We start from the raw sequence: 26,417 nt of genomic DNA, 5'->3' as shown, positions 1-26,417 counted from the left end.
AAAAAAAAAAAAGAATCATCAACATTAGCACAGACAAAGCACCTAGAACAGTGCCAGGCACATAGAAGGTGTTCAGTTAATAGGAGTGAGGATGATGACAAATGGAATGACGAAGGTCCCTGTCCTTAAGGAGCTTCTGTAGCCTTGTCACCTTGTCCCACACAGAACTGAAGGCAGGTTCTTTCAACCGCCAACCGGGACGGCCAATATTCTTGCTGGCCCTCACTTTGGTGAGGGGGGAAATAAAAGACTCAGGTCTGTTTGCGCTCTTGTTTCTCTGCTCCCCACACACTCCTTGTCCCAACTGAAACTGTGCTGTACATAGTGTGGTTATTTTGGGGTTTAGTAATACATGTGACTTGCCCAGCCAAAGAAAGCACAATTAATAATTCAGATCTTCCAACAGCCACACACTTTCCCCACCGCAGGCATACGCACATGTCCGTGTTTATTGGCGGGGGGGGGGGGGGAAGGNCAGAAGGAGGGCACTGTGTGTAGGGATGAAAGGAAAGAAAAACAAAGACAAAAACAAAACCAACAGAACTTAAAAACAACCCAAGACAAAGGTCATGGTCTCTCCATTTCTCTTTTAATACTGAACAGTATTCTTTGTACAGCTGTAACATGATTTCAAGAGCAGAAGTAAGAAACATTACTGAGAGACTTTAGGGTGTAAAAAATACCACTTTGAAAGACGGCTAGTTGAGATTTTTCTTACACAAGTATTTTTAAAAAGTTTTCAAGTGTATAGTGTCATCAGTTTGTTTAATGTCAGGATTACACGCAAAGCTGTGAAAGAGGTTTTATTATGCAGGGATGGTTTAATGTAGCCTAAATTCCACGATGCAATAGCAGTGACTCTGAAACCAGATTGGGCGTCAGAACCCCCTTGGAGGGCTTGTGAACTCCGCAGAGTTTGTGACTCAGCAGGGCTGAGGGGGGCCTGAGAACCTGCATTTCCTGCAAGCTCGGGGCTGATGCCGCTGTGGCTAGGCCCACACCACACTTGGAGACCTGGCCTGCAGAAAAAGCAAGAATGCATTTACCTGTGGCGAGAGGCATAAACTGACACCAGGACCACCAGGTTCTTCTACTGGGGACTGGGGTGGGGGCGGGGGGGGGCACCATCTGGAAATCCCCCAGGCATTTGCATTTCTAATCTTTGATCTCACTTCTTTAGTTTGTACCTTCTTATTTAAAAATGGAACACTGCAGGTTGTTTATCCTTCGAGGAAAAATACAATGCTTTAGTCCTGCGGGTACGGCCACGTATCACACACTGGATTTCTTTCATTACACTAATTTCTATTACAAATGAGCCAGTGAAAGCATATTTTTCCACTTATAAGAAATGAATCCACAATCATTTATAGCTTGCTGTCTTTGGCCCCTTCCTGGCTTCCAGGCCACCCTCACCCAGGGCATTCTCCCAGCCTGGGTCAAGCTAGGATGGAGCCACGTCAAGCTTACAAGCAAGTTCCAGTAACTTATTCTAGTGGGGGACACCTGGCTGGCCTCTCCATGCCCTGCACGGGTAGGACTCGGATGTCTGCCTCTCCCAGGGCGGACTTTACCTACAGGGCTGCAATTCCCACTGAGGAGCAGGGTCTCAGCTAAAAACTACTTTCTGCAGCGCAGAAAGAACGGTGCGCGTGGTCTCAGGCCAGGGCTGACAGAACACCCGGCTTGTGTGGAGCGCCGGGCTGCCACCGGGGGGTGCACAAGGCCCCAGAGCTTTGCTCAGTGAACAATGAGGCTGGGTGGTCTTAGTTCTAACACCCCCCCCCCCCCCCCGGGGGAAANCCCCGGGGATAATCCAAGTGGCTTTTGGGTTCAAGAACTCATAAACTTGAAAAAAAAAAAAAAGGATAAAATACACTTTCTCATAGGTCCATGCCAAGCAGACAGGCAGGTGACGGGGACAGTCACCCTCTCAGCACAGTTCCCGCCTACACAGCCTTGGGGAAGGGCATTTCTGGACAAAGGTCACATGGGAAGGAAAACAGCACCAACACATTAGCTTATGTCACAGGGAAACCAATTTCTTTCTCTTTCTTCCCCGCCTCGCCACACACCTGTATCGGTAGAGACTGGAACAGAATGAAGAACTCCTGCCTTAGGTAGAGGCAGCAAGACGGCCAATGCCCCTCGGGAGCCTTCAGAGCTTCAGTGTCTGTCCAAAAGCAAACAACACCAAATGGCTGGGGTGGGGGGTGCGCAAGGCAGGTCACAGTGATCAGCCTACCTTGTGACGTTGCCGAGGTCACTTACTGCAGACCGTGCACGCGCTCCCTGGGGCCAAGTCCAGAACGCAGCGCAGCCCATGACCCCCGCGTCTATCGGGGGAGCTGTGCTCGACTCATCTCTGAAACTGCCTTGATTTTCTGGACCCGGCACCCAACGACAGCTTCGCAGCGAGCGTCCCAGCAAGGAACCACGGTAAGGCCGGTGCCCACGCCTCCGTACAAGGACTGGCGCGGGCCTGGCGAGAGTAAGACTTCGCTTTAAGCGCAAGCATGGCTGTGAAGGCCAGGAGCCGGGCAAGGACAGCCGGACAGACCAGCCTGGTGACGCAGCTGCCCCCACTCAGAAGCAGAGGCCCGGGGAGAAGCCCGCTGCTGCGTCCCCGCCGTCTTCCCGCATGGACTCTGGTCGGGGACGACGCTGCACGTCAGAGGGGCTGGAAGTCTGCGGGCCCCCAGGTTTCACCTCTCTCTGCTCTTGATGGAGTAAGAACATGCTTTTCGAAAACGTTATTCTTAAAAAACCCGGGAGGGAAAGAAATGCCAGCGAGAGGAAGACAAAGAGGGAGGCAGCGGGAGCCGTGCTTTACAACTTCCGCTTCCCGGGCCGGCGCCCTGCGGCTCGGCTTCCAAGTTCACCCTGCAGCTCCAGGTGAAGCCGGCAGTCCAAGCCCACGGAGCCGAAAAGCAGCTCCTCCGTGTAACTCGGTTCCTACGTCTTCAAACGCTACGAATTCTCTAGAAAGGTAACAGTCTCACTTTATAGCCGGGGAAATTACCAAAAGAAAGATCTTGGCTCTGCCACCTTCACTTACAGAAGGTAAAACGCTTCACAGAGACAGATTTCTGTTGGAGTTAGACTAGATTTCTCTTCACAGCCCTGCATCTCACGAGGTGAGAAGGAGTGGGAGTTGCCAAGTGGTTGGCTACCAGACCCATCAGTCTGTTTAACTCTGGCTAAAAGCAGAGAATAATGGGCAAGCGACCAAGTTTCTCCCCCTTCGGCTCTGGCGTGAAGATCCTCGTGTAACACCCACGCTGCGACTCCCAATTCCCGCGCGGCGGGCACCCTGAGCGAGGCGCGTGTGCAGCCCACACAAAGGCAAGATGAGAGATCAGGACTGAAAACTAAAGGTATTTCAGTTTTCCAGCTGGATCGCCACTCTGGCAAACTTAATGCCTCTCAGTGGTTCATTCCCCCAATCTACCCCCAAATCAGCTGATTAGAAAAAGTTCTTCCAATAAGCCGACAAACGTAAGCCCAGCTCTCTTCTATCCATCACATTCTGCCAGTTCCTTAGACATGATGAGTATGTGCCGAGGCGCAGAGGCTGCAGCAACAAGCCCATAGGCTACAGGATGTGCCTCTGAGCAGGGCTGAGGGTCACCAGGGTCTACTTCTCTCCCCATTTTACGGGCAGGGGGACCACGGAGGTGCCCCGAAAGCCTGGCAGTGTTAGGATCGCAGATGAGGAAACATTTGTCCTCAAAAATCAACCTACGCCCCTGGCTGGTTCCCTTGGGCTGCCCCAGTTTGCCTTTTGAGCTGGCACAAAGGGTCTGACCCAGGATCACGCCCCTGGGCCAGGAGCTCTGCTGGGGGAAGAACCAGCGCGGACCATTCCAGTAAGAGGCTGCCTGTCAAAAAGCAGTTCCTTCGAGGCGCAGGCGTGGAGACAGTGGCACCCACGGGGAGAATGCCGGCCCTGCTTGTATACTTAAGTAAACTCCTAAATAATTCCCCAGTCAGATTCACGGGGAGTCTGGTCTACAATAGCCACTGTTTAGCAAACACTTGAAATTAAGTGAGGTCATCATGCCGATTCCAAATCTATCCAGACACTTATTAAGTCTCTGGGTCACACCACTTGCCGCCCCCACCCCCCCACCCCCGACTTCAGGGAAGCATCTTACTCATAAACGACCAGGCCATTCCGTTCCCAACAAGCCCCATGGACACACACGACAGTTGTGTGGGGCACAGTAAACCTGGTAATAGCAGAATAGCATGGCTTTTAAATGGCATGATCGTATAGGTCAGTATAGGTCATTAGGCTGCCGGCTGCCTCTTGTAATGCGGAGTGTGGATTACAGTACTGAGACAAGGTCCCCATTTACCGTGAACAAAGCCCTTTACATTTTAATGCAAATCTAAGGACCATCCCCGTTCTAAGTTTAGAGAAGACTATTTGAATGAATCTTAAAACTTGTGAAACAAATAATCTAGTGCCCTACGTCTGAAGCCCTTTGTAGTAATTTTTTTGCTAATTTTTTTGCTAGTTTTTTTGCTAATTTGAAAAAAATAACTTACATATCAAATAGAGTTGAGTGTAAACGTGGATGTCAACCACCCTTTTAGTTTTACAAATCTGCTTTTAGCTTTTGTCAAGAGGCGGATTTCCTTACCTATCATGATCCTAACCATGAGAAAATACCCTTCTTTAAAAAATTGTTACAAATATTTATTAAAAAGTGCAATTCATAAGTCAGCTGGGCGAGTACATCATTGCAAATCACAAAAAAGGGGGGAAAAAGCCCAAAGCAAGTAAACAACGACAAAAAACCCCCCAAGAAATACAGACAAAACATGAAAAAAAGGAAAAAGAAAAAAGTTTGCTAAGGAATGGCCCCCAACAGATGAGGAAACAGGAAGTCAGAGCTAGAGCTCTATCCAGACGTTGCTGTGCTTTCCCAGTGCAGGAGGCAGTGGGGAGAGCGTGGCCGCTGCCCCGGGCTCCAGGTCAGCTGCCGCTTCAACATTGGTGACAGCATCGGGGAGGTTACAAAAATATCCTACAGACACCAGGACGCTGGAGGCGTTTAAAAAGTCATCGGAAGCTTGAAGTTTAGCATCTCAGCAGTTTCAGCTACTAAAACTCAATTAAAGCATCCGTTCTTTAAATTTGGATTGGCTCAGTTATTTGAATGGGTAATAAAAAACTGAGTTGTCATCTTAGGGGAAAAAAAAAACCCCACCCAAGTGCACCTACCCATTCTTGCCATTACTCACAGGGTAAGAGAAGTCCGGTCCAGAACTAGCCTTTTTGGTCATTACGATTTCTGAGTGAGCGTGGCTGCATTGCCAACGTACTAAGCACCCCACCCCACCCCCACCCCCCATGCAGAGTCCACAGGGATGACCTAACCGGCCACGTGAATCCAGACCATCCAAGTGGGTGGCTGAGCTGCGCAGCAGCCATACAGGTAAGGGGCGTCCGAAAAATACGAGTTGCAATGGGATAGCCACATGAATTCGACAAGGCTCTGACCTCCAGCAACCTCACCCACCCTTCCCTCAGCTGTGCAAACCCTGGGTCCTGCTGCCCTCTCCTCCCTTCGGTTCAAGCCACCAGCTGTTGGCACCCCCAAAGCCTAGTGCTTCCCATTATTTTCCATTAGGTATTTCTACCACAGAATAATGAGCCTGGAAAACAATTTTATCCCAGCACTTACCCCTGAAAAATGGATCACTGCGTTTTGTCACAAACTGCTCCTGGGCCTTTCGTCCCCATTAGCAACCAGCTCTCGGGGGCCACGGGCCGCTGCTGCAATGGGAAATGAGACCTGCCCAGAGCCCGCACTCCCGACGGCGCTCTCCGGGATGGGACAACGGGGGCTGTCTGAGCCGGGGGAGGGTCTGGCTGGGGGAAAGAGCTGCCCAAGATGGGTGGAATGAGCAACAGCAAAGCGCTGGTTGAGCTGCAAACTTCTCTGGATTCCTCAGAGGCTGTCCTGGGGGCCCGAGGCCCCGGGGGCGAAGCAGTGGCGATCCGTCCTCAGAACAGACAGGTGGTGCCAGGAGCACACAGTTGTCCGCTTCTTCTTCCCAGCGGCCTCGCCAGCGCTGGGTGGGTCGGAGCAGCTGTCTCAGTGGTGGGGTCACAAGGAGGAAAGTCAGTGCAGGCTGTGTTTTCCAGAGAGGAGTGTGAGGAGACGGCAACATTGGGGTGCTGCTTCCCGCCTCCCCTAGGGTTCATGCGCAGGAGGAGCCGCGCCGGGCCACCATCACAGCACTAAGAAGAAGACGAGCACGACCAGCAGGACCACGAAGAGGACGGCTATGGCACACCACTGGCGCCGATCTGGAAGGCAGGACACAAGGGTTAGCGCTCACGACTCCGCGGTCCCCAAGGTACAGTCACGGGGAAGCCCTGAAGCCGAGAGGGGACAGAATGTGCGCACGACCGGTGCACAGAGGCTCCGGAGCTGCCCGGGGGGGCCGGGTATCCCGGCCTAGCACTGCGTGTGTGGCCACAGCCCCTGAAACGGGCCTCCTGTAAGTACAAGCTTTGCGGCTCAAGCCTTTCATTAAAATCTGCGGCTCTCAGCTTGCTGCTGATGGGTACCATGTCCCTGGAAAGGTGCTGGCATCGGCGTTCCAGGTCCAAGCCCGTTAGCTTTCATTCCCCCACCGAAGTCAGATCATTTCATTCAACAATAATCATGCCCTTTGCTCAGTGAGCGCTATGGGAGGATGGAGAGAGGACAAAAGCGCCTGCTGGTCACTTCAGGAAACGAAGAGCTAAAAAAGCAGCTCTGGGGAGCAAGAGCACGATCAGCAGGACCCCCACACCCAGTCAGGAAAGAAGGAAGTGATCTTCCTTCTCACTGCACCAGGAACTTACACAGCCTACCAGTCAGTGGAAGCGGAAGATCTTCCCTGGACTTTCCGCCCTTCCGACACCTGAGGACCAGCACCGGAAGCACAGTGGCCAGAGTCCATCTGAACGGCTGAAAGCAAGGAGGCTCAAGGGGCAGGAGGGCCCACACCAGCCCCAGGGCAGCCCAAGCTGCACCCACAACCCTGACTACGGGCCCTCACGCTGCACAGGGGCTGCCCGGCGGGGCTTTGTGCGCGTGAGCACGGAATCCCTCACACGCTCTGGGCCAGGCTGGCCGTGGGGCCCAGGATGCTGCCACTGCCAGGATGCCTCCTTTACTCGTGTCGGTGTAGAAAGAACACGCCGTCTTTCCGTAGGCGAGTCCTGCGTTCTCCACAAAGGGTCAGACTGATAGAACAGAATTTCACTGGCCTATGAAAACGCAGTTCAACGGTTAGAAATGATCACTCCGTTTAAGCAGAGCTATAAAGGTATGCTGATTCATCGAAAGTTTACTGGAAAGCCTGCAGACTGGGGCACCCCATAGCTATTGAGACTCACATTATATAAAGATCTGGATCTAGGTAAACAGACTGCCAAACTTTCTACAAAGCAGTGCTAAGTCCACACACCAAGCACTTAAATTATTTAAATCTCATGGAGAACAAAATCTTAGAACCGGCCAAGAGACGGCCACCAACTGACAGTAAGCCAAGCAAGTACCTTCTTAGTGGCCGTCACCTTGTTCTACTTCAGTTGTGTCAGAAACTCACTGTGATGAGGGCAAAGACCCCAAGTCTGTCAGTTCCTTATCTCAACAGGGACTAGTCCAATGGGCACAGGAGGCCGACTCGGCCTACCCAGATAATATTTTCAATCTGTTTATTGCTTCACTGGCCAGGAAAACATAAGTGTCTAGCATTTTTTCATCTATTTAAAAATGTTTACAATAATTTAAAAACACTCTCATTAAAATGTCAGTCAGTATTCTTCCAGGACAAAACAGTCAAGGTAACTGCTTTGTAACCACCCGCCAGCCTCATACAGATCCCTGCCCCTCCCTCCACCCTGCATTCTCAAGCCCAGATTCCCAGTATTGAACCAGTTTTCCACTTTTTGGCTTTCCATCAGTCTCTACCCAATCCCCTCCCACCTCCAATCACTTGCTCTTCCACAACGGCATAAACGGGGTTTCTGTCGAGAAGTTGGTCACACAAGCCAGCACAACCCAGAAACGCCCTTTTAAAGCCATCTTCCTCGGCAGTGCTAAGCTCGAAGCACGAACCAGGTAACCTCTGGGAGCTGCTCCCCAGCTGACTTCTCCCCAGAAGGGTGCGTACTGACCACAAAGGCTCCTGTGCTCTCAAGTGAAAAACCTAACCAGCTCGGCAAGGTCAAGACCTGCCTCAAAACGTCAGACAGGAACAAAGGGAACGCCAATGGCAGGTTTTTTTACCCCCTTCCAGTATATTTTTCTTCCCCAGAGAAAAAAGATAACAGAATTTTGGAAAATGAGGGGAAGAAAACCTCCGTACCCACTCAGAACACACTTTCCTTGGGTCACTCGAAAAGGCAGGTGTGACATCCTGGCTGCTCTCTTCCGTGGAGCCGCCAGCCACGGGGAGGGCAGGTGCCCTCCTCTCCAGAACTGTGCGGTGCGCGCTCAGTGACCGCCTCACCAAACTTCAGTGTGTCTTAATATACTTTAAGAACAGATTAAAAGGTAGTGAACTTGCCCAAAAGTTATAGAGGAGAACAGAGACAAATACAAACTGCCTCGTTGTCAGACTGAAGCCAGCACCACCGTGCGGAAGGCCCTGAGCGAGCTTTCTTTTGGGAGAGAGCAAAGATTAAAATGAAAACCCCAGGCAAGCTGTCCAAACTGAAGGGCCTTTCAGGCTGAATGCTCTGTTTCCTGGCTCTTTTTCTTAGACAAACATAATTGAAGGCCCCACTTTGCTCCCCAAACTTTTCTTTCAGGATAAAGTAGAATAAAGCATAAGCAAGACTCAGTGCTATTTATACACACTGAATGGCTTATCACAATGCAAGTACTTTTCTAAATTATTCATCCCCGGAATGCTGAGAAACAAAGACACAGTGTATCTTTGTTCTTTGCTCTTCCCCAAACAACACTGGTGCTGAAGTAACTACTTGACTTTGTGACTAATACATACACTAGTGAGAGGCCTGGTGTTTCAACTGGTTATATAATACTTCATTAATTTTTTTTTTTTTTTTAAGTAGAGGGGTGAAGGTGGGAGAGGAGAGAACAAAGAGGAATACGGAAGGCGGTTTTGCAAGTGTGTGAAAGAACTAAGCTGGTGTCTGCTTCAGGCAATGACTTGCTGGAAGCATAAAGGTATTTGTCCCTGGAGAGAGAGAAGGAAGGAAGTCTGGCCATGAGCTTCCCTCGGTTTAGGATCGAACAGGTCCTTTGCCCCGTAGGGCCATATTCTGCCTTATTATTATTTTAAAACACATATTACTGAATACTAATATATGGGAGACACTGTTAGACACTTGTACATTAATTAATATTATTTCATTTAATCTTCACAATGATCTTGAGAGGAAAGCATCAACCTTTTTTTTTTTTTTTTTACAGGTAAGAAGCTGAGACCCAGACAACTGTTCTAGAACTTGACTATGAGTTGAAGTGCTGGCAACCAAATATACATTTGTATTTAAGTTTCAGCTCAAAAGGCTGAACAATTAGATCCCGTAACACAGACCTGATGGGAGGAAACCCAAAGAATGAGCTGTGTCAAGAAACAGGGGAGGTTCCAAGGGAAGCTGGGTGCTCTGGTTCAAGAATACCTACATCACCTCAAGGAGCAGCTCAGGTCCTCCCTTCACCAAGTCACCCCCAGCAACTAAAGGAAAAAGGAGATACTGGATTTTCTTTGATTTAAAATATATTATTTCTGGGGCACCTGGGTGTCTCAGTTAGTTAAGCGTCTGCCTTCGTCTCAGGTCATGATCCCAGGGTCCTGGGATCCAGCCCTGCATTGGGCTCCCTGCTCAGCAGGGAGTCTGCTTCTCCCTGTGCCTCTCCCCCCGCTTGTGCTCTATCTCTCGCTTACTTGCACGCTCTCTCTCAAATAAATAAATAAAATCTTAAAAAAATAAAATAAAACACATTATTTCTAATGTACTAGGGGAGGTGGGTTGTTGCAATAAAAAAAATAGAGTCACTGGAACATATCTTCCTACACAGTGACTGATTTGAAACCTGTTACTTCTTCATCCCCATCCTGGTGCAAACCTGCTGGAGTATTTCACTGCAGATTTCAATGAGAACAATTTAAATTAGATCTGTAAGGCCACCTTATTCTGAAATGGTAGGAGTTTCTCAATAAAAGATAGTCCAGGAGAAACAGTAACTGGCTTCTTAATCACTGTTTTATAATAACGTCCCTACTTTGGCAAGGAAATAGAAAAACTAAAATTAAATAAGAAAGGATTTTCTAACTGCAAAGAGAGTTGATCCGCCAGGAGAAAAGCCACCCACACCAGCAGCCTTGTGCAGCGCGGGAACACAAAGACCACTTCTCCAGTGCAGGCCACAAGCGGCAGACAGGCCCATGAGTACTAGTCTCCCTTCTCTGACCAGAAAGCAGAACCCAAAATGCGCCACAGGAGAGATGATCGGAAGGCACACACCTATTAGAACCCTGTAGACTGTGCATCTAGAATTAAGTAGGAATTCTTAAGCTTTAAATACCATACATACCACTGGTCATGTGAGATACTTTCGCAAGTTTCTTCATCACATTGTCCAGCCGAGACTGAGTGCTCTCCAGCTCATGAGAAAAATCATCCAACATACTAGAAAGAGAAGCAGACACAGAAGGGTAGCTAGTCAGCACAAAGTCTTGGCAATGCATTGGCCATGGAATGGTAACAGGATCTACAGCTCAGTTATAGCAAACCCAAAACAGGTAACTTTGGGATTCAAGTCCCCAATCTATTATCCAAAATCCTTAGCACAAGATATGTTTTTGATTTCAGAATTTTAAGGAATTTTAAAAAGTACTAGGTTACGTGTGCTGTATATTAGTCAACACCCTCAAGCAGGTCTGGGGCAGCGTCATAAACATGGTAATAGTTCTACAGAGAAAACTATGAGGAATTATGGTTGCAGTCAGTTCAGGTCAGGTTTTTTTGTAGTAGGAGCTTGCTGAAAACTTTTTTTTTTTTAAGATTTTTTAGTGCAGGGCGCCTGGGTGGCTCAGTCCTTAAGCGTCTGCCTTCGGCTCAGGGCGTGATCCCGGCGTTCTGGAATCAAGCCCCGCATCAGACTCCACTGCTGGGAGCCTGCTTCTTCCTCTCCCACTCACCCTGCCTGTGTTCCCTCTCTCGCTGGCTGTCTCCCTGTCAAATAAGTAAATAAAATCTTTTTTAAAAATAAATAAATATTAAAGGTACTTTAGCGCTTTCTAGACTTTAGAATCGTATACCAGGCAAGCGTGGACCTGACTATATAAGAACACAAGTCAGGGGGCGCCTGGATGGCACAGCGGTTAAACGTCTGCCTTCGGCTCAGGGCATGATCCCGGCGTTATGGGATCGAGCCCCACATCAGGCTCCTCTGCTGTGAGCCCTTCTTCCTCTGCCACTCCCCCTGCTTGTGTTCCCTCTCTGGCTGGCTGTCTCTATCTCTGTTGAATAAATAAATAAAATCTTAAAAAAAAAAAAAAAGAGCACAAGTCAGGGGCAGTGCAGCATACAAGAAGGAAGCCAAGTGAAGCCCGACAACCAGGCTTTGCTACTTGCTTACCATGTGACCTTGACAAAGCACCCCACTTTGGCACTGTGTCCACGTCTGTAAAATGGGGTAGCTCCCCTGCCGGGGTCTTGTGGGCACCAGGTCACAACACAAGGCCCTTTATGGCAATAGAAGTTACACTTTAATCATATAATAATCTCCTTTAATGCGCTCTGTTCTTTGTCATAGAGCTGAGAGGACCTGGGACTGACACTCCTGACCGTGCACGCTCGTCTACACCCACAGAGAAGTCTGTGTCTGCCTGCTAAGAGAAGCAGCTCTAGGAATCGAATACTATGTGCTGTCCAAGCTGCAGCTGGGAAAGAAAACACCGAAATACTCTTATTCCAGTGGTGTTCATTTCATAAATGACTCAACATTCCAGACTTTTCAACTTGGGGTTAACATACGATTATCCCGAGTATGGAACCTAACATACCAATTAGTACTAGAGATCTTATTAAAAAGGCTTTATTACCCTGACAGCATCAACGGAAGCTAGAAATGACCGGGCTGGGTCTGTGCCCACACGAGGCACCTGACCTCCTGCAGGACTCGGGGCAACCAACTCATTAAGTCGGTTATTCAATAAACTCCATGTTGACAACCAAATAAACAGATCTTTGTCCCATACCTGAAATTTCAAATTAACACATTATTAGCTCATCTAAGATCCTGGTAGCATCTTGGCCTGCAGCTGCAGACCTACCCAGACAGGGCCAAATACTGAAAAACAAGAGCCACCTTTGTATGCTGGGCATGACTTTTCCTACCGAGGACAAAAAGGCCAGTCACCCAACCTCCAGCCCAAGGACACCCACGAAACTAGGTTTCTAGCCCAGCTCTAGCTAACTCGCGCTGTCCAAAAGAAGCAGACTGTGAGTCCGATATGCTATTTAATATTTGCTAGTAGCCACATTTAAAACAAAAAGATGAAATTTTAATTATCTGTTTTATTTGGCCTAACATATCCCAAATATTATCATTCCAACATGTAATTAATATTAAAAAAATCACAAGCTACTTTACACTTTTTTTTCATAGGAAGTCTTCAAAATCTGGTGTGCATATATACTCAGGGCACATCTCTGTTCAGACTGACCACTGCCAGTGGCCACCAGTGCTGGAGAACACAGGTCAAAGTCCAAGACCCAGGTGCTTTCCTTTTAGTTTATTATTTTTACCACAGTGAGACACAGCTTAAAGAGCTAAATAGCATGTTCAGGCTTTTTATAAAACAAACCACGGCTGTTTCCCGTCCCCTGGGACAACTGCTACCAGCCCCTCCCACTATTACCTGGGTGCCTTCTCCATGTGTTCAACGAACACACACACCAGAAATCCTGTCCTACTAGCTCTATTCTAAAAAAGCTAGGATTTAGCTCTGCTCCCACCTCCTTCCCCATCTTTGCATCCATCCCACTTCTCTTCCCCCTTCCCTGCAGTATGATTATGTCACAACCTGATGAGCGCCTTTTGGGGCTCACACTATGGCGAGTGAATGCTCTCCCCCTGCCGGTGGCCCGGGGCGGGAAATGTGCTTGCTCCTTGGCGCCCCCCCGCAGCTGGTGGAGGATTCAGCTTTCTCTGGTCTGTTGAGCCAGTTCATTTTCCTACTTTCCAGGACCCAAAATGTTATCGTTACTGCTTCTTATTTCACGTTCTATGTCCCCATAGGCCTTATGCCAGTTTTTAAAAAAGATCCCTCTGCTGGTGCCCTAGTGGGCTCTAAGGAAGGAGGCTAGGGCTCTAGTGAAGGAGCGAGAAAAAGGGTGTGTCCGGTGTGTGCAAGTAGCCATCTGTAACTGAAGTCAGCCAGGCTTCTCTATCATCTACTGAACCCCAGGGAGTCCAGGCAATTAGTCCTTTTCCATCCGCAAACTGAAATTTTAAGGGAAGACTGCATTTTAGACAGTAATTCAACATGCATGCCTAGATTCCCATTCTTCCAGCTTCCCCCCGGACTCCCTGCCTCCAGTCTTGCTCCACTGTTGTCATCTAAACCACAGCTAGATAGGTCTGCCCCAAAAGTAAACCTGCCCATGGCATTACTCCCAACACAACCTTCATGGTTTCCTATCACCCTCAGAGAGAAAGTCCTAACCCCTTGAAGGGGCTTCAAAGGCCTCCCCCTGCTCTGTTCTCGGCCTCGCCGTCTTGACTTCTGCAACACCCCTCTACACACACCAGACCTTTCTGTCCCATGCACTCTCTCACTCTAACTCCTGGTCAACCCTCCCCTCACCCTCACCCCTTCCCCGGGCCACCTCCCACTCATCCTTCAGGTTCCAGTTCCACACGTCTTCTCAGGGACCTAGGCTAAGTAAGGTCGGCAGCTTGAGCTGAGTGAGGGCTCTCAAGGACCCACACTCTTCCCCCTTACTTCTCTGCACCTCTTAATGACTTGCACCATTTGTAGAACGCCCGTTCTATGTAGTAACTGGTAAACTCTCTGATGGTAGAGACACAGTCTGTCTTGTTTGCTCCTCTCTGGAAACCAGGGACCTCCCAGCAGAACAGATATCGAGTTTGAATTTCTGAAGAATGAATGTATAAGGCTGAACTCAAGACTGAGATAGGAGAGGTTCTGAAATATCCTACTGGATGGTCTTATTTTTTCAGAAAGAAATTTGTAAAATGAAAGCATTTAAGAATGATACTTTTGGTGTCCGACTTCTGAGCACAAAAGGAGACTGTGCTGAAGGAAAACCAAATAAACCCAGTTATGTTTTCGTTTGCTTTGTTTTTACTTTTTGAGAGGGAAGATTTTTTGTATTAATTGAAGTTAATTTATAAACTTTTTTCCGTTACGTTAAAGTTCAAGATGCAGAGCAAGAAGTTCTGTTCGATGGAGCAGAAGAGTCCTGGGATGACAGAGGGAAGTCAGCTCATGTCCCATTCTCTTCGGGACCCAAATCTCCAGGGAGGTTCCACAGCCCTATCTGTCTCACGCTCCCATTCGTCACGACACTCTGAGAATCCACTCAGAGGAATCTGTATCTGTTTTTGCAGGGTGTAAAAGTAATCATGATAATAACTTTGCCCACAGCCTGTTGAAAATTTTATCTGATAAATGTGCTTCTTTAGGGGACGCTAGTCTGTAAGACAGAATAAAGATGCAGCGATAGAAGTAAAACAGCTTTTGGGTTTACTAGCCATAGAACTGTCAGGCTTTTTAGGGGTCTCGTTAGATGGCTCTGCCCCTCAATTTCACTGCAGCGCGAGGGGCGTGTCAACACTCACACGGCCTGTTCCTCCAGCTCCCCTCCGATGCGCTGGGACATGTTCTTCAGCACCCCGATGCTGCCAGAGACCAGCTCCAAATGCTCATCCTGCTGTTCCACGATCAGCTGGTGCCAGAGAGACGGAAATCGGCAATTAAAATCCATCTCACCTGGTTCCAAGCCCAGTACTCTAGCAGCTGCTAGCTTCTTTGCCAACTTGGGACAATTCTCATTCAGAAGCAAAGCCCAGAAATCGAAGGACCAGACCATTGCCTCTGAGAACACGCTGCTCAAAAGGCTGGGCTGTCAAGCTACTGATACTTCCTGCCGATCCAACTTGTGAATAGTCAGCAGGCCTGGAAACCACCAAGAGCGATTTTCTCCGATTGGCTCAAGCCCGACGAGGGAACAAGCCAAGGGCAAAAGCACCTGTGCAGTGACCACTGAGACACGGGATGTTGGGGAAGAGGAAGCCCACCGCCAGGGTCAAGGTCTCAATCCACAACAGACTGCCTTGGCCTGACTACGAGAGACGCCAGCAAATCTGTCAATGTGGGAAAACTGTGTATAGAGTCCTTTCCTTCCTCCTCAAGGACAAACTAGAGGAGGCCCCGTGGCAGTAAACTGCCTCTAGGACAACTACTGAGTGGTAAATCATTACTTTTAATTGTGGTGTAGCCTCCTCGTTTTTTATTTAAAAAAAAAGTTTACTTGATTACTTGCAATTTAATTGGACAACTGGTTAAACAGACATGCTAATGGAAAAAGAACAAACAAACCTATGTGTATAAAACATAATATTTAAGAACCAGTAGTTTCAATGGATAATCCTCAAATCCCCAGATGCATTATTAGCTTCCTTTCTAAAATACAGCACATATCAAAAGCCACGACTGTAAACATAATCGACCTCACTTTCCTTCTACCCTACAACCTCCACCAAAGCAATCGTTTTTACATATGAAGGAACCAACAATAATTTGCAACAAAAAAACAAGGACTCAGTTTTTCTGAAAGTGCCTTTGTTGAGATGAACAAAAATCTGAGCATACAAGTGGAGGCGGGGGAAGAGGTTGCTGGGGGTTTTTTTTGTTTTTTTTAAAATCAATGGCCTTGTCTGTCCATTTTGGACGTCTGGTCTGCTTTTCCTGAGAGCTAATCGAGCTTGGTTCTCCTGACAGGTCGTGCTCTGAAGGGGGTTCTACAAACCCTTCATCTACACAATCGTTGCCTGTGCAGACACAGGCGGCTGCAGGCGAGCTCTGGTCCCGCTGGCTGTCACCAGTCACAAAGCCCCACGGCCGGCAGAGGAACGAGGGAGGTGCCCCTCTCCCACCTTGGCCTCTCGGGTACCTGCTGTTGCGCCTGCTGGTCCTCGATGAAATGGGAGTTGGCTAACTGGAGCTCGCGGTCCAGGCGCCCGTACTTGTCCGTCGTTCCCGAGCTCCAGTTCTGGCCGCCACTGTCCCCTAGGAGGGCCTGCAGGAGCGGGGCAGGGGGCAGCCGGGTCAGGAGAAACAAGCTGTTACTTTCTGAACAAACGCTCCACCACAGTGACATAAAGAGTTCACGTATTGCTCACAGTGCATTTTCCACCGGGCAGCCTTTTGTGCAGTGGTGTAGGTTGGTGCCTGCGTGGCACAATTTCAGGAATGCCAGGAAGGGCACCCGCTGCCTCCAAGCTCTCCCAATGGGGCTCAGAAATGGGCTTTGTCCCATTAAAATACAAATAAAGGTCAACTTTAAATCAACAAACGCCCATCTATACACGGCTTTACAATCTAAAAGCACTTGGTCTCTTCAGGCCAGCTCTCCCCAGCACCCTTGGAAGTTCATCAGAGACCCACAGGTTCTAATCTAATTCCACAGGTCTAGGGTCCTTTTTATTCAAGCATGAGCCAGGAAGGTTTCTGGGTTTCTTCGGAAGGAGGCTGGGAGAGCTCCCTGGAACGACAACAAGCCCAGTCACAGCCTCTCACGTACAGAAGACGCCAGAACCACCAATGTGTGTTCAACTGAACCCATGAATCAATCCCAGTACTCTTAGGTTGAACTGAAAGGCTACAGGCTTCCCAAATAGGAACTGGGGGTTGCTTCGGAGGCAGGCATGGTCACAAATGAGTGCCCGACCCTGATAACCCAGGCAAGTGCTGGTCCCGAAGTCAAAGCTCTTCCCCAGGGTCAGCTTTCCCAATATGAATTCAAGGAAGTTTGCAGCCAGAACAGGATAAGTCTGGAAAAAGGATAAGTCTCCCTTACATGAAGAGGCCGGCCAGGAATGTGAGAGCTCATTCTTGGTATCGGGCTCTGACCGGGAGCCCCACAAGCTTGTCTGACTAGTTGGTCAAAGTTACCGCTCACAGGAGCCCTGCACAAAGAACCAGATGCTGCTAAGATTCTTTTTCCTTGTGGAGTTGCCAGATCTTCTTACCGGGTACTTCTGATCTCCCTGGAACTGTTAAAAGCCTAACTGGTTACTTGATTTTCTGTCTGAAAAGCCTTTCAACAGCCCCTCAATACGGACATGGACCTCCTGGCCTGATGTTCGAAGGCGACTTCAGTCAAACGGCAACTCTTCAGGGATGGGGCTCGGGGAAGCTTGGGACGCAGAGCCCAAACTCAGAGGGAGTCAGGAGAGCTGCCGGCAGCCCAGGGCCTCGGTCCAGCCAAGAATCTGGATGGGGACTGTCTCTGGCATAAAGCAGACCCAAGGCTTTTGTAGATGGCTCTGCCCAACCTGATCTTAGGGCTGTCAAGTTTAAAAGATCCTGCTCGTTCTGAGGCAAAGACTCTAAGAATCTCTACAGGGGACACTGGAGGCCTAGTAACAATTTTTTCAAGGTCAGAAAAAGTCTATATATAGTACATCATTAGGCTACTGACAGAGAACTGGGGGCTCCACCAGCCTTGTGCACTCCTGGGGTCACAGTCGGGGCTATTTTTTCTACTCCATTCATGGTCTGCACTTAGATGAACATATGTCACGCCGTTAAGAGTTGTCCATGTTTTACTGTGAAGCAGATTAGATGTCATCAGTCTGACTTCCAGGAACGAAGATGGAGAGGGCCCAGAGTGCTAAAGGCCAGCCTGAGCACAGGTGCCAGAGTGGGAGTCCTGGCTGAGCAGGCCGGGGCACGGCACCTGGTCCTGGCACGAAGCCGTGAGGCAGACTCGGCCTGCTCGTGTGTGACAGAAAACTGGTCCTGCCATTCCCTGAGAATTTGTGACTCTACGACACTTCACTCCACGCCAAAAACAAAATCCCAAGCCACACTTGGAAAGGCAATGTGTAAGAACATGTTTTATTTACGGTAGTTCAACTTTCACTATCTAGAGAATAAAACAATTCAAGTTCGGTGTAAACCGCTTCAGGTACCGTCCCTCAACTTCTGTAAGCTCCAGTGGAGACAAAAAGGGAACTCTCAAACTGCCAGCCTCGGCCATGTCCTAGCTTCTTTCGAGAGTTAGTGCCAGATGGGCCAGGTTAGCTCCTGGCTTTTCCTCGCTGCACTGTTAAGAGGAAGGGAGGGAGACAGGAAGAAAAACCACGACAGTGACACGAAGAATGAAATGGAGGGAAAGGAAACAGGAAAATTAAGTTAGGTGATATCTGGAGGGCCCTCCCTTTCTTTGAATACTTGTTTTCAAATGTAATGGGTCAACAAACACCTGCAGGTCTAAAGTAAGGATGAACCGATTCCTAGTTAATAACGAGCTGTTTCTTAAGAGTCTACTTAGTGGACTATCAGTAACTTAATGGAGTCTGAATAGAACTGAAGTTAAATCTAAATTTTAGGTGACTGTTGTATATTTTTTAAAAGGATTTTATCAGAGGGGAATTTCTATCTAAAGTGTCTAATTTTAAAAAGCCACACTTAAGGGGCACCTGAGTAGCTCAGTCAGTTGAGCGTCTGACTCTTGGTTTCGGCTCAGGTCATGATCTCAGGGTTGTGAGAAGGAGCCCTGCGACCGGCTCCATGTTCAGCAGGGAGTCTGCTTGAGATTCTCTCCCTCTACCCTTCCCCCTACTTGCAAGTGCATGCACACACTCTCTCTCTCTCAAATAAATAAATAAATGTTTAAAAAGGAGAAGAAAGATACAGGGCAGCTGCGTGGCTCAGTCGGTTAAGCTGCTGCCTTCGGCTCAGGTCATGATCTCAGGGTCCTGGGATGGAGCCCCATGTCAGGCTCCCTGCTCAGCAGGCAGACTGCTTCTCCCCCTGCCCCTCCTCCCTGATCATGCTCACTCTCTCTCTCAAATAAATCTTTTTAAAAAATAAAAAAATTTTTAAAAGGTACTTAAATTCAAGGACTGGTCTCTTTTAGCTTTATCTTTGATATGTCATTATCTATGCGTGGGTTTCTGAAATCAGGTTTCGTAATTTATCTGTAATAACTAATAAAAACTGGACCTCATCTCAAAAAAATACTTAAAACAATGAAAGATTTAATTTAACACACATTTAAAGTTCCTCCAACATCTACATAAAATTTCACTCGTTAGATGTCTATTAAGTTCTATGGGTAATGGAATAGCAGCTAGACAGTTAAAAACAGCCTATGACATAATTGCTCCTCACTTTCAAGGAGATTGGGGTTCAGCAGAGAAAGACAGGAGACAAAGCAATTACGGCACTTCCCAGAGCCCGGCACACAGAATGGGGGCAGCATGTGCAGAGTGAACGGCTGCATGAGGCCTGCAGGGATAAGCAGAGGGTGCTATGGGGGCCCAGACGAGAGAAGCAGAGGGTGTGAGGGAGGGAGGGACAGGGAGGATGGCACTGGGGCAAGCTGACCAGACTTTCACAACACCTGCCAGCCTCGCTCCAGGCTCAGCACGTACAGGTCTTCTGCGTGAACACACAATACACAGACATCAGCATTTTTTAATTCCAAATATCTAACCACACTATTTATTTTGATTGATACTGTGTTCAGATGTTTACTCACCTGTCTATTTTTTCGTTCAGCTAATGCCTGCACAGATGAAGCTGACATCTGATCCTTCATGTCCTAACGAGACAAGCAGAAGACCAGAAAACAAATGAAAACAAAATCATGGTTAACATTTTACAGGCTAACAAAATACACATAGATTATTATGGATTTTTTTTAAAACAAAAAGACAGCATTCTTTAGCGTGTAAGTCTCAAAAATAAAGGAAATAAAATAGAGAGACTCATATTCCCTTAAAAGAGAGTAACCTGGACACTAAATTCAAACAGGAAGAAAGAGGAAGGGAACTAATTTCCTGGGTACCTACCACAGGCTGCAACACCGTTGTGCACTTACACACTTTATCACTTAATTTTCACAACGACCCTGTGAGGCTGCTGTTATTTCCATTTTACAGGTAAGAAGACTAAGATCTAACAAGGCTAAGATACTTTCTTAATGTCACACAGTCAGTAAACGGCAATCCTGGGGCACAAACACAGAAGTCTGTGTCAAGGGCTAGCATCTTCAAACACGCTACACGTGAAACACCACACACTTTAGGATCAAGTACGTTTACCGTTAAACATCAGAGAACACTTTCTAGTATTCTTATTTATTTAATTTCTGGGTTGAATTCATGTGTAGTATGGACTCCCCTTCCTTCCTCCCTCCCTCCTTCCCATAATCTCTACACCCAAGGTGGGGCTCAAACTTACGACCCCAAGACCAAAGGCACATGCTCCACTGACTGAGCCAGCCAGGCGCCCCCAGTATAGACTATTTCTAACTCAAGAGTGAATTTCCAGAGCGGTACCAAAAATAATTTTGTATAGAAAGAAAAATGAATGGATCCATTACTTAACCTGAAGCAAAACACTTTATTAAATATAAGCCTTTTCCTTATATTTAACTACAACCCAATATACTTTAAAATGATTTGAACTGAATACATGATTACTGTAATACAAATTTTCTTTAAAAAAATACTTAAAATTTTGTTGGCAAGTAGGCTATTTTATAGATGCAAATGTTGAGGTATTAGGCTCTTAGAACCTTCTTCCAAGACCTATGACAGGTAAACAGCAGACTGGACAGTGCTACCGTTTTCGTAATCCCTACTGTGGTGAATCTGAATAACCACCATCTTGCTATCAACTTTCCAAGCACATTTTTACATTCGGCAAATGCTTGCTAAAGCCTAATACATGCCCACATAGAGCAGTGAGCAATACAGGCAAGGCCCCTGCCCACGTGGAGTGCGTACCATGGTGGAGAAGGGGCACACAGTAATCCCACAGACACGTCAACAAGGTGATGACTGTGCTGGGAAGGAAGGGAATAAACAGGGCTGGAACTGAGTGAGAGATGGACATTAGAACGATGGGGTAACACTGGAATCGAGATCTGAAGCACAAGATGAGCCAATCACAGAAAGAGCTGAAGGCTGAGGATTCCAGGCAAAGGGAACAGCAAGTACAAAAGCCTGGAAGCGGGAAAAAGCTCAGGGCCTTTAGCTCTGGTGAAGGCAGGCCAGGAAGGCTGAAGGAGCCAAGTGCGTGTTCAGGGGCAGGGGAAAGAAGAGAAGGTTGGCCAAACACAGGGCGTTCAGGCTGCTTTGATTTCGTCCTGACGCAGGGGTTGGCAAACTTTGTTTGATAAGGAGTAGATATTAAGTATTCAGTCCTTGTCATACAGTCTTTGTTGTGTGTGTGTTTTCTAATTATCCTTTAAAGAATGTAAAACTGTTCTTACATAGACGGCAGGCCCCTGTGCAAAGGCAATGGGAAGGCCTTAAGGTACTTGAAGCAGGGACATGGAGTATTCTGGTTCCTGTTTTAGAAGCTTACTTCGGTTTTTCTGTAGAAAAAAAATGTTAATCACGCAGAGCAAAAGTAAAGAGATCTTTTTACTATAACCTCTCCCAAAGTACCCGTGCTGCCCCAGATAGGAAAGGGTGCATCCATGGGGCACCTGGGTGGCTCAGTCGTTAAGCATCTGCCTTTGGCTCGGGGCGTGGTCCCACGGTTCTGGGATCAAGCCCCGCATCGGGCTCCATGCTCTTCTGGGAGCCTGCTTCTTCCTCTCCCACTCCCCCTGCTTGTGTTCCCTCTCTCACTGGCTGTCCCCCTCTCTGTCAAATAAATAAATAAAATCTTAAAAAAAAAAAAAAAAAAGAAAGAAAGAAAGGGCATATCCAGAAGGAGCAAGCTCCCTGCTGTTGGGGACCTTCAACAAGAGGATACATGAGCCCTTGGAAATGACACTGGGTATGCAGTGCATCTGAGGGGTGCTCTGTCTAGGGTCTGGCTGACCCAGAAATTCTAGGATTCTCTATTTCATCCATTCACAAACCTCAAAAGACAAAAAAAAAAAAAAGTCCACCCATACAAACTGAGAAAAAAAACACTTAGTAAAAGAAAGTATCCACCACAAAAATATATAGATATTAGTATATTTAAAACAAAGGACATTCAGTGATATCAGCCATATTTCTTAATTATGTGAGATTTGCTTGAGTCAGTCACCTGAGGTGAAGTGCAGGTCCCCTGGGCGGCTCAGTTGGTAAGTGTCTGACTCTTGGTTTCGTCTCAGGTCATGATCTCAGGGTCCTGAGATTGGGCCCCGAGGGCTCCATGCTCAGCGTGGAGGCCACTTGAGATTCTCTCCCTCCCTCTCCCTCTGCCCCCGCCCCCCACTTGCGCCTACACTCTCTCTCAAAATAAATAAAATCTTTAAAAAAAAAAGAAAAAAATGCAGGTCCCTGGACCCCACCCAGACCTACTCAGGTACAGCTAACAAGTCCCCGGGTGAGTCTGAATACTGAAGTTTGAGCTGCTCTGGTCTAGATTCTAGAAGCCTTAAAGTGAGCCTGTCACTTAATAAATATCTCCTGGACTGTAGGGTCCCAATAATTACCAGTTACAGTTTAAGATGACATTCTGATATTCAATCAAACAATAATAATAGTACAATCCTATATATATTATTAACTATGCAGAGCAAATATCTGAAATGTTCATTGGTTTGGATAATATATGCTTTAAAAATGCACTTAATACATTTTATAATAGTCTTTTTTCAAAACAATGAACATTACTTGCATAATGAAAATATCAACACACGTGTATAGAAAAAAGTAACTGAAATTCAATTAAACTTTGAACTTCTGCTGTAGAATGTGTTTTTGCTGTTAGAAGTCAGGACAATGGCAGGGAATTAAAGACTGTAAGGGGGCACAAGAAAGCTTCTAGGGGATGTTCTGGAATGCTTCTGGGTGCTGTTTCCATGGTTGTGATCAGTTTATAAACTCTTCACGCTGTATACTTGGGATACATATACGTTTCTCTATTGTTATGCTACGATAAAAATGTAAAAAACAACAAAACACTACTACTATGGAACAATGGCTGGAAGGTGAACTGGATCTGAAAAAACTTGACATTTTGTGTCATGAGCTGTGATATTTGTATCAAATATTCACGGCCTTGACCTAGCAATTCCACTACTAGGATTTATTTTAAGAAAACAATATAAAAGGGGTACTTGGCTGGCTGAGTTGGTAGAACACGCCAACTCTTGATCTCCGGGTTGTGAGTTCGAGCCCCATGTTGGGTGTGGAGATTACTTAAAAATAAAATCTTAAAAAAAAAAAAATCAACAAAAAAACCATGTAAAATATATAACAATAACAACAACAAAGCAAAGATGTACACTGCAGTGTTATTTATAATATGAAAGAGAAACAGAAAGAAGCAGCAGATCCAAACAAGAAATAGTATCTTAGAGTAAACCCAGAATAATGTGTCCTTTCCTTTAAGTGTCTATTTCAGGGTCATATAATGGCTAGAGATAATATGTAAAACTGTTAACAGTGATTATTTCTAGGGAGTGGAATTACAGAATGGAGGGGGGGAATTTGCACCTTTCTCATACAGCAAAATTATTTGCATTTTAAAAACAGCAAGCATGGATTACCTTTAATTTTAAGAAGGAAAATAAAAAAATGCTTATGACTGCTTAACAGTATGATCACAATGATGTAAAAATACAACTGTCATGAGTTAAGAAAATGACTGAGATTTGAGCTTAGGTTTTTTTTTCTATTTTTTCCTCTTATCAACATTTTTCTAATTTTCTTTAATGAGCATGCATTACTTTCATGAAATACATATTTTAAAAGTTCCAGTTTTTAAAGTTTCTGCTTAATAAAATATATGTGCGGGGGGAGGGGCAGTCAGCCCTGATGGCCATGACTTCTCCAACAGCTATGTGGTGTGCATCCTGTGTGTGGCCATGGCAGCAGGTAAAGCACCAGGCTTTCACTTCCAGGATGGCATTTTTTCTACGGACGTTAAAAGTTGTGAGATACCATGCAACAGATTACCTTCTTATTAGGATTTGGAATTTTAAGCTAAGTTACTAAACAGTCTTAAGCATTCTGTGATAACCTGTCAGGCCAAAAACATAATCAATCATTCTTCTAACACATGAAACTTAGAACCAGCAGTCAAGAAGCCGTACCAATACAATCTGGTTCAGAACCCAAAAGAACAATAAATGTCCTGGTTATGTATGCTCCTGTTCCCATCTCATGGTGTCTTCCAAACTGAGAGAACGGGACACTATATATCCCAGTTCTTCCCACTCAGAGGTCTCACACCCCAATGTCCTCTGTACGCACACTATACACCTCACCCTTTTTGGTTAACCATGTCTGTCTTGACTTAGAATGAAATGTGAACACTTTTTGGGTTGGAACAAGTTGGGTTTTTTTCCCCACAGGGAAGTATAGTTCTCATTCCTTTGAAAGTTTAAGTTTGAGAATGTCAGCGAGGACCGTTTAATTGATAAAGAGAACAGAGAACCAAAGAAGCTAATTGACTTGCTGTGATGAAAATTTATTATGGTCACAGATGAGCCTAGAACTCAGGTCTCCGAACAGCTCATTCCTCTGCCACACACTGCAAAAACTTCCACTACGAAACTACAACAAGGTCACTCCTGGAACATATTTCCACAACAGAAAAATCCCACATGCAAAATCGCTGATGTGTAGATAACTCCACAAATGTAAAAATGATTACTTCAAAATTATCAAAGGCTATTTACACACATAAAGAATCACCAAAGCTCAGTTAGGTGCTGTTAACCTACAACTAGCAAACAATAATAGCTTCTCAAAAAGGGGTCATAACTAAACAGGAATGACTAACACTACTCAGTTGGATTATATAGTTGAGTATGATTTAGACCTCAACTCTAGAAGGACTGCAACACTACGTATGATGCACAGACTTGATTTAGAATACTTCTTTCAAAGCATGTACTTTAAAAACCTTTTCAAGTATTAGAAAATGAACTTTCCCGGGGATGTACTGTATGGTGACTAACATAATATAATAAAAAATCATTAAAAAAAAAGAAAATGAACTTTTGTTTCTACTTCCAATTATATCAATCAACCTAACTTTCAATGTATTTACCTCTGAATTTCAATTTGCGAAATTTACAGGTACTATCTTGCAAAAAGAACAAATACAATGATTGAGTTCAAGAATTTATGCTTCGCTGCTAGGCACCACTTAAATACCCGCCTCTACAGCAGTGTCTTTCAGAAAACCTATTAGAAAAAATAAAAAAGCAAACTGTATCTATAAAATAAATAATTTGGGGACTTACCTTAACGGAATAAGGGGCTTTTTTTTTTATCAGAACAGCATTCTGAACTGGCTAGAAAGTAGGAGTGTCTAATACACATGCTCAGTGTACACAGATGGTGTACCTAGGTCCAAAAAGGTTACTGGCCCATTAAAATATGGGCTTATTTAACAATAACTTATGCACACACACACACACACACACAGAAAGGCAACAAATGAAGAAAAGAAGACTTAAGAGTTAGTTAAAGTTCAATGATAACCTACCATTTGAAATAATTTCAAAAGGAAATCACATGACACAAAGTCTTTGGCAAACACATACCAAGGTTCCTGCCTGAGATGACTCCTAAAAAGCCATATGTTAGCGCTGGTCTGATCCCAAGTTTCTTTATTCAAGGAAGCTGCTTTCTAGTACATATGTTAAAGACAGCTGGTTCTCTTACATCTAGTTATGCTAATCAAATGGCTTAGCCATATAGTTTCAAAATACAAACATATCTCAAGGAGACGAGATTTGACTTAAATGATATTTTCTCTCAGGTTTTTTTTTTTAACAATAGGTTATTAGCTATATAATTTGAGACTAGAGACTTGTTCACTTGGATTGGTGTTTTACACTCTGATGGATGCTTGCTCTAGACAGTTCCCAAAAGGCTGTCAGGCACTTGTATACGGAAATGTCAGTAACATAGGTTGCAAAGGTTCCAGAAGCAATTCAGATGGTAGAAGAGGCCGCTATCCAAACTGGGTAAGAGTCACTCTTCACAATGCAAAGTGATTACCAATCAATCAAGAAACCAAATGGTTTCTACAATAGTAATTCTTCCTTTTGTCCAAAAATACAGTATACCGTGAAATAAAGAGGCAAAAAAATAAATGGTTTGGAGAAATGAGAGCTATGGACAAGTAACCTCCCCAAAGCCAGTCATCTACTCTCATTTTTGCTCCAAGAAATAAGCCAGACAATACTAAAAACAAAT

General features: G+C 46.1%; 1 protein-coding gene across 2 annotated transcripts in view; it reads right to left on the bottom strand.

The window, feature by feature from the left end:
- Nucleotides 1-4,688: 4,688 nt before the first annotated feature.
- Nucleotides 4,689-26,417, bottom strand: part of STX6 (syntaxin 6) — a 41,251-nt gene continuing 19,522 nt past the window's right edge. The window contains exons 2-7 of one of the 2 annotated variants that reach the window (XM_034666843.1): nucleotides 20,769-21,634; nucleotides 19,790-19,852; nucleotides 16,193-16,318; nucleotides 14,859-14,965; nucleotides 10,581-10,675; nucleotides 4,689-6,325 (exon numbers count right to left, since the gene is read on the bottom strand). In XM_034666843.1, coding sequence (XP_034522734.1) covers nucleotides 6,249-6,325; nucleotides 10,581-10,675; nucleotides 14,859-14,965; nucleotides 16,193-16,318; nucleotides 19,790-19,849 — 465 coding nt within the window. In that variant the 5' untranslated portion in view covers nucleotides 19,850-19,852; nucleotides 20,769-21,634 and the 3' untranslated portion in view covers nucleotides 4,689-6,248. The remainder of the gene's footprint in view (nucleotides 6,326-10,580; nucleotides 10,676-14,858; nucleotides 14,966-16,192; nucleotides 16,319-19,789; nucleotides 19,853-20,768; nucleotides 21,635-26,417) is intronic. The other variant, XM_002920801.4, reaches the window with a different exon arrangement.

The sequence above is a fragment of the Ailuropoda melanoleuca genome, chromosome 8 (assembly GCF_002007445.2).
Source record: "Ailuropoda melanoleuca isolate Jingjing chromosome 8, ASM200744v2, whole genome shotgun sequence".
Taxonomy (NCBI): Eukaryota; Metazoa; Chordata; class Mammalia; order Carnivora; family Ursidae; genus Ailuropoda; species Ailuropoda melanoleuca.
The sequence above is the reverse complement of the archived record's forward strand: the minus strand, read 5'-3'. Positions and strand labels throughout refer to the sequence as shown.